Raw genomic sequence first — 13,755 nt, 5'->3', positions numbered from 1 at the left:
ACGCATGCATTGTTTAAGCATCAGTAACAATCTGTAAGTGACAAAAAACATAAGAATCGTATAACAAGTGGGTGCTGGCGGAGTGAGAGTTGTTTTAGGGTCGTTTTTGCACGTTTCAAGACTCTGACTCATAACGATCGATCCCTGCTGCCGTGTTATTTGACTTGTTTTCTATTTAAACTCACACCTATAATTAACAACTTCATACAACATTATTGATTGATGAAGTTGAAATCTTGAGTCTTCTTAAACAAAATTAAAAAGAGTTGAAACAAGAAGTTCAAAAATTTAAACCCCTCCCAATCCCCCGCTTCCCCAACTCCAACCCAAAACGCACACCAAGTGGCCTTTAATTTAATTACGTAGCTTTATTTAAGTTGACTCTTTTGCTGAGGGACGTAAGTAGCTTCTTTTTGACAGTGATGCGCCTTCTGTTTGACTTGTCATCTATCTTCTGTTTGAGGATATAAGAGAGAAAAGAAGAGAGAGTAAACACACACAAGATCTAAGATAAAAAAAAACAATTACTAGTGTCTCTGTGATATTTGGAGCAAAACAAATAAATTTAGGCTACCAATTAATTAACTATGTGTTGCTGCTATTGGAAAGTAACATATAATGTTTGATACTCTTGCTATGTCTTTTGCAATCAAGACTTCAACAACTTGTCTTCTACAATAAAATATATTTACAGTTAGAATTGAAGTTGACATAAACATTATAATTTCACTCAGAAACTGGTCATCTCTTCCACTTGCAGTGAGCCTGACGGCAAGACTCTTCCTCTCTCGTTTACGTTCACTTTCAAATCAACCACCCTTTCCCGTGTTTTATCCACCTGTAATAGAACATATTAATTCATTAGCTGAAATCTTTACTGCAAGTCTGCAATACATGTTCTACATTTTGCACTCCATTTCATAACCCTTCTTTCTCCTTGAGAAAAAAACATGTTGAATTCAAACATTTAAATGTACTTTCATCCTGTTTTTTTGAACAAAATGGAAAAATAATGCGTTCAAGAATTAGTTAAGAACAGAACCTCTTTTTTCCAATCTGTAAAACATGTTATAATAGCTAGCAGAATACTTTGCACCAGTGCTCCAGCTACTATACCAATCCAAAGACCCTTGGCCTTCAAATGTGCCTGAAAACCCAATAATATAGCCACTGGAATTCCAACTACATAATAAGAACCGAGATTAACACAAGCCCCCAGAGTCTGCCACCCGGTTCCTCTGGCAACTCCTAAAAATGCAAATAACATGGTTAGATAGGGAAGATGTCAGCACTTTATTTAAGGAAATACTACACATCTATTACTTATATAAAGAGAAGAGTCTTATGCTGAATACCAGAAAGTATTGATTGAAAGTTGTCCAGGATCATGGTGAGACATACAAATGGAGTCATCCTCCTCACATACTCCACTATTTGCTTATCGCTCACAAATGCACGTCCCAGAACATAGCGAAGGGAGAAAAGTACTGCTGCAGAAATGCTCACCTCTGTGACTCCAAGAACCATAACTACCCAGACAGTCCTCCGAGCAGCCTTTGGATTTCCAGCCCCTAATTCATTTGAAATCCGAATGCTGCCAATGTAGAAGATTTTCTTATTATAAATTACATAAAATACATTTTCAGACGTATGTTTCCACGGACTATTAAGAAAGTTTCCAAACACCTTGCAGCAACACCAAGAGAGTACGGGGTTAAGTAATGTAGGATAGCTACCGTAACACTGTTACAAATAAGATTTATCAACAGAAGTGAGAAGTTTCATTATCAGAATTGTACACTAATATTAGCATATTCATATTATTACTACAAAAGTAATACGAAGAAGAAGCATTTAGTTAAAAAAATACAAAGAAGAAGCATTGCCATATTGACAGCACTGAAGTCTCCAGTTCGGGATTTCTCATTATTCCAGCAAGCAGTATAATTATCTCATATGCCCACCATTCAAGACTGCAAGGAACCATATGTCAAGAAATGTAAGATTGCATTCTTTCAGAGATTGAAGAAATTAATACTGATGAAACTATAGAGCTGAAACTAAAATTTTGCGAGGCAATAATCAAACAATTGGGCTACAATTTTTAAAAAGAAACATTTCATAACAATAATAGTGCCGAGTTGTGATTCATATTTTACCAAGCCATGAGAGCAGATGGGATACCAAGCCGGAAGAAATCCTTAATTGTACTAAAAACCTCCATAGAAAATGGAGCACGAGTATCAGCACATTTAGGTGAATACATGGCATAAAGTCCAAGAAAGATGGTGTTGAGCCAACATGACAAGCTTATAGCCAGTGCCGCTCCATTACTTCCCATATTGAACTTAAATACTAATGCCCAACACATTGGGATATGAAATGCAAGCGTTGCCACTGATGTTGCTAGCAAAGGAAGAATCAAGTACTGAGACTGGAAGTAGCGAATCAATGGCTGGAGAATAGCATGGGAGAATAAAGCTGGTATCAACCAGATTGAAAACTCTCCGGCTACTCGTGAAATTTGAGGGTCTTGCTGGATTAGGATTAAGAGTTTTTCCATAAAGAGCCATATGATTGCTATTGGTATGCAAAGTAAAAGTAGAGTTATTATCGCCCCATAAGTATAGATGGAGAGCTTTTTGTGCTGCTTTGCCCCATACGCTTGGCCACATAAGGTTTCCAGTGCACCAGCCATTCCATACTGTTTTTTGACAGAGTCAATAATCAATCAGTAATAATAACATGCATGCAAGTCGCTAAATATCATGAAACTATATGCATAATGATGGCATAATTCGTTAGATCTCATTATCTTTGTGAATTAGGACCAGTTTCAGTTTTTGAAATCGAGATTGCCTACAATCCCAAGTTACCAGCTCTTATAAATATTAATAGACTGCATATCTTATGAATCAATTGAAAGCTGAAGACTGAAGACAGTAAAAGACTAAACTCACAAGAAAACTGAAGCCGATAACATTTGTGATTGACGAGGAGATGACAGCACCTGAGAAATATAGTTTTCCAACATGGCCAACCATTAAAGTGGACAGAAATCTTAATGAATAATCCGAGGCTGTAACAATCAACATTGGCATAAAAATTAAACTGATCTGCTTGGCCTCTGCCACAAACTCATTGCATATAGATTTTGCAACCATTTTTTTCTCTTCGTTTTCTGGCGACTTCACTTCAACAGAAGCCTCTGCATCACCCATATCTTTCTCTTTGGTTTTAGCTAATTGGCATTGGCTTTGATGTTCTTCCCAATCCTGTTGCACTATTACCAATTTATATCTACTGCAGCAATTTACACAAAATTCTGCTATACCTGATCTGTTGCACGAACAGAACAAAGCTAATTTAGATATGATTTTGCACTTAAATAAATCAAAATTAATCCAAGGCACACAGTAAAGACAACGCAAGCTTTAATTAAGTTGCGATATGCAAGGGAATGCCGTGAGTTTAATATTTGATGTAACATTCGAGGATGACAGTTGCTGAATAAAACTGCTAAAATAAGATGTTAGTTTCAGTTACGACAGCTAAAACGTTGTCATATGATTTGTCCTCTTTATTGTTCATACTTACCACGACAAGAGCATTTTTTCAGTTGCTAAATATTTGCCGAACAGAAAATTTGGTTGAATTGATGGGTTAGACGGACATAGACTCGGTAAGGAGGCACTTGGAACCCATGATTAAGAATGTTTTATAATCTTTTAATAAATATGATCCTATTTACTTTTGATTTAATCAGGTTGGGTTTGATTTTGGGTTTAATCCAGACTTATTACTTGCAATAAATTTTTAAAAAAATATTTCAACCTACATGTAATTTCGGCATAACCCACCGATAACATTATGTGTTGCCTAAGCCAACATTAAAACAACTCCATCCCTTTATGTATAATTTGACGTGACACATAGATTATAGAGAATAAAAGCTGATTTACCAGTTTCAACGCAGCCTTCCCATTATCTATATTTTTATAGTTTTGTATATGGGTTATGTATATTCACTAGAAAAGCCTATTCGGTAAAAAGAGTCCAGCTAGACTCCCGCCCTCTCCCGCCTCTCCTTCAATTCCTCTCCCGCCCCTTTTATTCCACACACCTGCTCCACATTTTATTTAGCTTCAAAAATCAAAATCAAAGGTATATTAAAACTCAACTATCATTTATAGATGTTGAATTTTAATTTAGATATTTTATTTGTTAATTTAGAGATGATGAAAATAGATTGAGATGGGCTTAATTTTCTGTCAAACATATTAGATTTTGAATGTTTATGTGGTGTTTTCTTGTTTGCTGCATATTATATTGGATTGTCTACTATGTGTTTGATCTATTGTTGTAAATAGCTTTTAATGTTGTCATGGTTTTTTGAGTATTTTCATGTGTTTGTCTCAATTGAGATATATTAATTAATGGTTATAGTAGTTGAATCTAAACATGTCCATGCTTGTGCTTCATCTACTTTGAAGAGTCTAAAACAGTCTAGTTGGGCTCTCATGTGTCTTGATGTTTTAGGAGAATTAGAAATTGTAGTGACTTGATAAATTGTGTTTATTGTAGAAAATGGATTCCTCTTTCATTCAATTGCTCAATAATGGGGTATATAATGAAGAGATGAGTTCAAAATCGCCTCCATTATCACAAACACAAGATGTAACAAACAAAATGAAAAAGGCAAAGGGCCGGTCAAAAATTTTTACAATTCAAGAATATATGTTACTTATATTCGTGTGGAAAAATATGAGTTTGGACCTAATACAAGGCAACAATCAAACATAACGAACATATTGGAGTTGAATAACAAGCTATTTCAACAAGTACAAAATATTCTCAAGTGAACGAATCTCAAGCTCTCTATGTAATCGTTGGTCATCGATACAACTTTGTGTGAGCAAATTTTAAGGGTTTTATAATCAAATAGACGAAAGAAATCAAAGTGGAATCGGTGAATAAGACAAGGTACTTGTATAAATTTCTGCAGTTTATCAATTTGTTTGCAGCGTTGTTTTCGTCAAATTCTGTAGCATTCTATTGAAAATTTCTGCAACTAATCAACAGTTTGCTGCAATTTTCTGCAAAAAGAATTCTGCTCCTATTTTCAGCATTTTTGTACAGAAATCTGCAGGAATTCTCAGCAGTTTTTAGCACATTTCTGCAGCAAAATTCTGCAAGTTTAGGCCATTTTTTGTATCAGTTTTAGTTGATTTTCTGAACATTTACGCAACAGTTTTGTGAGCAGATTTGCGTTGTTTTGTGAGTTTTATGTGCAGTTTTTTATAGCAGTTTTCAGCACATATACACAACATTTTCTACACATTTACACAGAAATTATATGAGCAGTTTTGTGAGTTTTATGTGCAGTTTTTATAGCAATTTTTTGTAGCAGTTTTCAGCACATTTATACAGCATTTTCTGCACAATTTGCCACAGTTTTAAGTTATTTTGGACAGAATTCTGGAGCAGTTTTTGTACTAAATTGTATTTATTTAAATCTCAGATTCGTGAGGCAAGTGAGATGTACCAAAAAATACAAGGCAATACTTTTCCTTATATGCATTGTTGGACGGAATTGCGACATTCACCAATATTTGCATCCAATCAATCAAAATCCAAAAAAAAAGATATCTTCAAATGACAAGTCTTCTCCACCACCATCCAGTGGAAGTCCGGTGAGTGTCAATAATGAGGTTGAAAATGATGACATGCAAGAGAGACCGATTGGAAGAAAGGCAGCAAAGAGATTACTTACACGAGGCAAATTTGGAAGGTAAAGAAGATGAATTTAAAGTCTTACTCACTGAAATGAAAGAAAGCCTAACGGTCACAGCGTAGCCGATGCATCCGAAATCTTCTACGAAACATTTTTACTGGATATGTTGTTGTTGGGTTTCGAGCACATTAACGTAACGGAAACAATAATTAAAAACGTAAAAAATCAGAATTTTCGAAACCCACCGCAGGATCCATGCGAAAAACATATATTTAATTCGTAGTTCATATTATTTACCTTAAGAAGTTTTACTAATTGGTTGACTAATGGAGATCCAAAGCTTGTTCTATCACCACGCATCCCGCTCTCGTGATCTACGCTCTATCGGTATCCCCACGAATGTTTGAACTCAAGGATTAAATGTGTACTAGCACAAACTTGTTTGTTCTTGCTCTCTGTGGCTAGGATTTTAGTAAAAGTCTTTTTTCACACCAAAAATCAGCCACACAAGAGATATTATATAGAGAGTAGAAAAATGAATTATAACTCTTAACTAATTAGGAGTTATTATTAATTCAAAATTCCTATTTGTATTATAATTAAGTCTCACTTAATTATTTAACAAATAAATTTCATAATTAATATTAGTAAATTCGAATATCATTATTTATCTAATTAATTAAGTCAAACTTAATAAATATTATAAATAATTTAAATTACTTTAATTTAATTTAAATCCAGTTTAAATTAAATAATCCTTCAAACATTCTTTGTGTGTGACCCTATAGGTTATTATTACAGTAGCAACGAATTTTAAATCTAATTTAAAATCGTAAACAATGAGCGCCATCTAGTAATACATCATTGCTACCCAAGTAATAATAATTAAATCGGTGATCGATTAAACCTTTCATGAATAATGTACAATGTAATATAATCCCTTTAACCAAATATTATAGATTAAACTAGAGGCATGTAATGTGTCATCCTCATCATAGTTTAATCCAAGTTTTCTTGATCAATGAGTAGACTATCATATCAAATCAACATTTGAGCGTGACCACGCATTTCATAGTCTAGCTCACACAAGTGGCCAATAATATCACTCCTAAAATAGGAGGGTTAAATTCCTTCTAGATCATTCATATTTCTCATACGATTCATAATATACTCAATGTCCACTTTTATCATTACCTGGTCAAGGATAACTTTTATTGGAATCAATGTATATTAATTCTCGTATAGAAATATAATGACTTCAGGTCTAAGGATCATTACATCATTATCACTGTGAGAATTACTTATGACACAACAGACATGTAGAATCTCACATCGGGTCTGTCCAGCACCATGTACATATATATCTTCCTGTGTTTTTGACTTTAGTATCATCATACCTATGATCAATGAGATGTGATCATCAGTCAACAAACACACCAGTCTTAATGCATTATTATTGTCCCTTAATAATAATACTCGACTAGAGACCTTTAGGAACATTGATACTATTCTCATAATCTCATTTCTAAGTCACGTACTTAGAGATATAGAATTGCATATCATATTCCAAGGACATTTATTAATCAAACATTTATATCGCAGTAAATTAAGGATTAATAAATTAGAAAGAGAATAATCGATAGAACATAAACATTAATAATCCTAATTTCTTAAACTAAAACATCATAGTGTTGTCTCTAGGGCACAAACACTAACAATCTCCCACTTGCACTAGAGCCAATCACCCATGTATCTAATACTCATGGAACTAGTATGATCATCGTGCTTCTGATGCGACAAAGCCTTAGTCAGTGGGTCTGCAACACTATCATTACTATGCACTTTACATTTATATCTCCTTGATCATTAATCTCATTAATAAGGTGATATCGCCTAAGGACATGCCTAAACAGTCTCCTTGGCTGTTTCAAAAACATCAATATATTCGGCTTCCATAGAATCATCAATGTTCTTGCTGTGAACTATTCAAGCTAACATCAATTATATTTAAAGAAAATACAAACCGGACATAGACACATAATCATCCTTGTCTATCCAGAAATTAAGTTAAGAAACTAGTATCAATGTAACCTTTTACAACCAGTTCCCTATCTTCTCCACATACCAAAAATAAATCGTTAGTCCTCTTTAAGTACTTAAGAATATTCTTGAAAATAATCCAGTGACCCTCACCTGGATTAGACTGGTATCTGCTCGTCATGCTCAAAGCATACGAAACATCAGGATAAATACATATCATTGTACACATTATAGATCCAATTGCTAAAGCATATGGAGCTTTCTCAAACGGCCCTTATCATCTAATAATTTAGGGGGCAGTTATCTTTTGAGATCACTATCCCATGAGACATCGAAACATATCATTTCTTTATCTCCTACATCCTAAAATGATGCAATATTTTATCAATGTATGTACTCCGACTAGGTCGATTAATCTTTTCAATCTATCTCTATGAATCTTGATCCCTAATATATAGGTATCATCACCTAAGTCTTTCACCGAGAAACTATTTCTCAACCAAGTCTTAACAGCCTATAGAGAAGGTATGCCATTCCTTATTTGTTATATGTCATCTACATATAATACTAGAAATGTCACATGACTCCCACTAACCTTCTTGTAAACACATGGTTTATCTTCATTTTAAATAAAACCAAATTCTTTAACCGTTTTATCAAAATGAATATTCATTCTCCTTGAGGCTTGCTTCAATCTATAAATAGATAGAAGTAATTACAAACTATCTTAGAAAACTTTGGATCGATAAACCCCCCAGGTTGTATCATATATACATCCTCTTCAAGGCTCCCATATAGGAAAGCTGTTTTGACATCCATTTTCCAAATCTCATAGTCAAAGTAAGTAACTATTGCTAACAAAATTCTGATGGACTTGACCATAGTAACCGGTGAAAAAGTCTCATCACAGTCTATACCATGAATTTGTTTGAAACTTTTGCCACTAGTCGCGTCTTATAGGTCTTGACTTTACCATCCATGTCAATTTCCTTCTTGAAAACCCACTTGCACCCTATAGGTTTTACCCCTTCGAGTGGATCAACTAAAGTCAATACTTTATTTTGATACATGGATTCCATCTCGGATTTCATGGCCTCTAGCCATCTCTCGGAGTCTGAACTGTTCATAGCATCTTGGTAGGTGAGAGGCTTATCATTATCCATAATCATCACATCACCATCTTGAGTAAAAAGAAATTCATAATTTCTCCTGAGCTCATGGTGAATCCTACTAGATCTACGAATAACCTGTGTTTCTTGGACGAGATTACTTTCAACATTTTGATATACATCCTAATCTAATTCCAACTCTGGTTCAATGTTATCATTTGGTTCTCGATCTTTATCGAGATGTATTATCCTCCCACTGATTTTCTTAGAAAGTAGTTCTCCCTCAAGAAATACAGCGGCCCGAGCAACAAACACTTTATTCTCGGAAGGATTATAAAATCTATACCCTAGTCTCACTTGGGTATCCCACAAAATAACATCCATCTAAATTTGGTCCAAGCTTGTCAGAGGCTAAACGTTTTACAAACGCTTCACGTCCCCAAATTTTCATAAATGACATGCTATGACATTTATCAGTCTATATCTCATACAAAGTATTTTGAAACACTTTAGTCGGAACTTGGTTAAGTGTATATGCAGCCATTTCTAGAGTATAACCCTAAAAACTGAATGGAAGATCCGCTTGACTCATCATCGATCACACTATGTCCAACACGATACGATTTCTCCTCTCAGAATCTCTATTCCATTGAGGTGTTCCAGAAGGAGTAAATTATGATACACTATCACACTCCTTCAAGAAACTCTTGAAATTGAGTTTTAAGTATTCTCCTCCACGATCTGATCATAAAACTTTTATACTTTTCCCTTGTTTTCTTTTCTACTTCGGCCTTATATTCTTTGAACATTTCAAAAGAATCGGATTTGTTCTTCATAAGAACCACATATCCATATCTACTGAAATCATCAGTAAATGTTATGAAGTAGTATATTCCCCCCTTCCATCATACGCATTCGACCATATACATCATTATGTATAAGTCATAATCGTTCGGTGGCCCTTTCACCTGATCAGGTAAAAGAAGCTTTAGTAATTTTGCCAATGAGACAAAGTTCGCATCTTCCGTATGATTCAAAATCAAACTTATCCAAGTATTCATCTATATGTAACTCAAAAATGTGTTTCTCATTAATATGGCTTAACTACAATGCTAGAGGTAATGTTGATTTGAGTCATCTTAGAAAATATAAATTGTTAACTAATTGTGCAACATTATAAGCCTTATCATTAAAATAGAATAAACAACTATTGTTTATTCAATTAAAATGAACACCTTTCTTGTCCTGACAAGAAATTGGTTTAATGTATCCGTTAAAGGCATGCACGTAATAACAATTTATCAAGTTCTCAATCTCGCCTTATGGGCAGCATTATGTATCGAGTTCCTTCAACTAGAGCAACAACTTTTGCTCCAATTCTAACCCTATACCTGAAGCTTGACCATTGCTAGTCTTTTTCTTTAGATCTTCCAAATAAGCTCGATAATTTAACTTCCATTCATCCAGTTATTTCCACAGAAATGACAATCATCTCCTTTAGCAACACCACTATCATGCTTCAAAAGCCCTTTGGGATTGGACTTTGGTTTGGCACCGAATAAGATCAAATCTTTACCTTGCTTGTCCACTTTCCTTTCCCATTTGCATTCCATGTGTACATCATTAATATGGACGTAATTCATTCCTTTACCATGTTATTTTCAGCAGTTCTAAACATGCCTAACAACTCAGTGAGTGTTCTGTCTATCTCATTCCTTTTGTTCTTAACAAACCGAGAATAGAAGTTGTTCAAAGATTGTTTGATCAAATCAAGCTGAGTCTCTAGACCATTCTTGAAACCCAAAATATCAAGGTACATATGCCTATCACCTTTAGAACATGTGGTCCAGTCGGATATGATTCTCCCATTAATGCAAAAGTAGGGTGCCTTATTATTGTCAAATCTTTCTGACGAGCCTATCCTTCAAACATCTTTTGAAGGTGCTCAATCATATCATAAGCATCATTATGCTCTTGTTGCTTCTAAAGCTCAACACTCATAATTACAAGCATGAGACATGAAACATCAGTTGCATAATTAATTTGCTTCTGGTAAGCATTTTGTTCTGCACATGTTTCATTCTCAGCTATAAGAAATAAGGGAGGGGTTTGAGTGACATCCTTGAACCCGATGACAATCCTCAAGTTCCCATGTCAATCGAATAAATTATTTCATGTCATCTTGTCCTTCTCAAGGACTATTACATAGATAAGTTATTTGTGTTATTTTTCATTTGATATCTACAATATTAAAGTGCATAAAATGACTTAGTCTACAAATGATCATTAAATTATGTTCAAGTGATTATTCATATATATATATTCACAATATATATCTCCCATTTTTTTTATCAAATCAATATCCCTAACTATTAATTCGGAAAAAATATCTTCTATATTCTTTCTAGTGAGCCAAGATCCATATTTCACCACGTGTTAGGTCAGCTTTGGTTTTTTCTCCTAAAACATGATTATTTAGGTAGACAACATTTGTCAATTATATCAACTATAAAACTCTTGGATAGCTTGGTGGAACAACATTTGTTCATATTTATCTAATAAATCTTGCCAAACTCTATGCCTCTAAGTTCACAATCCTATTGTGATAACATAGTTAAGTCAAACCCAATTGTCAAAAATATCAATATACTTCAACACATCTCCCACGATAGATGGCAGTACTTCGCTTTGGCGAACCCACTCCTTATCGATCTAGGGTTAACGCATTAGACTTATTGGAAGGCATCCGATCAACTTAATATTAACTTTAGGGTTTTGTTAATTTTAAAACAATCATGATCCCATCATAAAGAGATTCCCAATTTTTTCTTGAATAAAATACTTCAAATCAATATTCGTCAATGGTTTGATTTCCAGATAGTGAGGGAGTCATAATGGTCTCGCTTAAAACCCACAACCTTACAAGTTCAATGAACTCGCTTTTGACAAAATCGCCCCATGTCAAAAATAAAGAAAATTTGTATTTTATTCTGTGTTTCATAAACACGAGAATCTCATAATCGTTTATTCATTTTAAAATCTTTAATCGTTACAGATTTTATCTTGTTTAGCAAGCATGCCATGAGTGTCGTATCTAATATATACATCCTTAATCTAATTAAGCATACATCTTTATAAACTACTCTACACATACATTCATCATATGCACATATATATATAAATTGCAATAAATAAATGTGGTTGGTTATAGCTTTATCCTATGTGGTCTTCATCAAGCTAATGACAAAGATCTAGGTCAATCTAAGGTGAAAAATAAATACAGGCTAACTATTACATGTCTTCTTTCTTGTATTGCTTCCTTGGATGGCCTCCATGTGGGATTACCCTTGATCTTCAAATCTTCATATCTTCATGTATATTACAAGAATGAAATACAAAAACTAATCTAATGAAGTTACAAGAAGAACTCGAGTTACATTCGAGATTTAAAAATTAAAAGATTAAACGACATGCAAGCCGTATTTAAAAAACCAAAACCATTAACCTAAGGTCATAAGCCATAACCATCCACCATGCTCAATTAACACAAGAGGACATGTTAAAACACATAATCTGATCTTAACATATCATACCCATCATGATCTAATCATAAAAACCAAATATGGCAAAAATCAGAAAATTCAAAATTAAATCTAATAACATTAAATCGCAGATTACAGGGCCTAAAAGATGTCAAACGCCTTACAGATCAGTCGATGATAGCTTTAGCTATCTGTTTCATTCAGACGCTCGATTCCATATGAAATAGCGTATTCGTTCGCCAAAATCGGACACTAGACACAGATTTCAGCAAATCCGCTGCATCCGATTCAGAATCATATCAAATACGATTCTTATAATAAGAACAAACACAAAACATGTATATATCAGTATATATACAGATTATATAATCATCATATGATTATACAACTCTCATGAATATCATATATTCAAAACATATATATACATACGCATATATAAACATAACAACATGTAAAATATACAAAATCACATACATAACAATCATGGAATATTGTATACATGTTATCATCATAAAACCAATAAACACATAAACAAATTAAACACTTTTCGCAAGTAGCTCTGATGCCATTGTTGGGTTTCGAGCACATAAACGCAACGGTAACATTAATTAAAAACGTAAAAAATCAGAATTTTCGAAACCAACCGCAGGATCCATGCAAAAAATATATATTTAATTCGTAGATCAGATTGTTTACCTTAAGAAGCTTTACCAATTGGTTGACTAATGGAGATCCAAAGCTTGTTCAATCACCACGCATCCCGCTCTCGCGATCTACGCTCTATCGATATCAACACGAATGCTTGAACTCAAGGATTGAATGTACTAGCACAAACTCGTTTCTTCTTGCTCTCTTCATCTTCTCCCTTGCTGGCTAGGGTTTTAGTAAAAGTCTTTTTTCACACCAAAAATCAGTCACACAAGAGATATTATCTAGAGAGTAGAAAAACAAATTATAACTCTTAACTAATTAGAAGTTACTATTAATTTGAAATTCCTATTTGTATTATAATTAAGTCTCACTTAATTATTTAATAAATAAATTTCATAATTAATATTAGTAAATTCGAATATCATTATTTATCTAATTAATTAAGTCAAACTTAATTAATAATATAAATAATTCAAATTACTTTAATTTAAATCCAATTTAAATCTAATTAATCCTTCAAGCATTCTTTGTGTGTGACGCTAGAGGTTATTATTACGTTGGCAACAAATTTTAAATCTAATTTAAAATCGTAAATAATGAGCGGCATCTAGTAATACATCATTGCTACCCAAGTAATAATAATTAAATCGGTGATCGATTAAATCTTTCGTGAATAATG

The 13,755-nt window shown here is 33.6% G+C and overlaps 2 protein-coding genes across 3 annotated transcripts; both read right to left on the bottom strand.

Moving 5' to 3' along the window:
• Positions 1-603: 603 nt before the first annotated feature.
• LOC141705933 (protein DETOXIFICATION 14-like) lies at positions 604-3,387 on the bottom strand. Of its 2 annotated transcripts, XM_074508792.1 has the most exons (6): positions 2,961-3,387; positions 2,160-2,704; positions 1,687-1,973; positions 1,356-1,594; positions 1,043-1,248; positions 604-838 (listed from the first exon to the last, which is right to left on the bottom strand). In XM_074508792.1, the coding sequence occupies exons 1-3, from the start codon at positions 3,219-3,221 to the stop codon at positions 1,859-1,861; spliced, it is 921 nt and encodes a 306-aa protein (XP_074364893.1). In that variant the 5' UTR covers positions 3,222-3,387; the 3' UTR covers positions 604-838; positions 1,043-1,248; positions 1,356-1,594; positions 1,687-1,858. The 2 variants fall into 2 exon arrangements, with proteins under 2 accessions (XP_074364893.1, XP_074364892.1); XM_074508791.1 differs by having other exon boundaries at positions 1,356-1,973.
• Positions 731-1,854, bottom strand: LOC141689405 (protein DETOXIFICATION 17-like). Its single transcript, XM_074493688.1, has 4 exons — positions 1,828-1,854; positions 1,356-1,743; positions 1,043-1,248; positions 731-838 (listed from the first exon to the last, which is right to left on the bottom strand). The coding sequence occupies exons 1-4, from the start codon at positions 1,852-1,854 to the stop codon at positions 731-733; spliced, it is 729 nt and encodes a 242-aa protein (XP_074349789.1).
• Positions 3,388-13,755: the final 10,368 nt, after the last annotated feature.

The sequence above is a fragment of the Apium graveolens genome, chromosome 2 (genome assembly GCF_009905375.1).
Source record: "Apium graveolens cultivar Ventura chromosome 2, ASM990537v1, whole genome shotgun sequence".
Lineage (NCBI taxonomy): Eukaryota > Viridiplantae > Streptophyta > Magnoliopsida > Apiales > Apiaceae > Apium > Apium graveolens.
Note: the sequence above shows the minus strand (reverse complement) of the source record. Positions and strands in the feature narration are given on the sequence as shown.

Excerpts from the sequence above, each read along its gene's own strand:
- LOC141689405 (XM_074493688.1), bottom strand. The coding sequence starts at position 1,854 with ATGCTTCTTCTTCGTATTACTTTTGTA. Across the intron at positions 1,744-1,827 it reads TTCTTCGTATTACTTTTGTA|TGTTACGGTAGCTATCCTAC; the intron begins GTAATAATATGA and ends TATTTGTAACAG. Across the intron at positions 1,249-1,355 it reads CTTTCAATCAATACTTTCTG|GAGTTGCCAGAGGAACCGGG; the intron begins GTATTCAGCATA and ends TTGCATTTTTAG.
- LOC141705933 (XM_074508791.1), bottom strand. The coding sequence starts at position 3,221 with ATGGGTGATGCAGAGGCTTCTGTTGAAGTGAAGTCGCCAGAAAACGAA. Across the intron at positions 2,705-2,960 it reads TTATCGGCTTCAGTTTTCTT|TATGGAATGGCTGGTGCACT; the intron begins GTGAGTTTAGTC and ends GTCAAAAAACAG. Across the intron at positions 1,974-2,159 it reads CCATCTGCTCTCATGGCTTG|TCTTGAATGGTGGGCATATG; the intron begins GTAAAATATGAA and ends GGTTCCTTGCAG.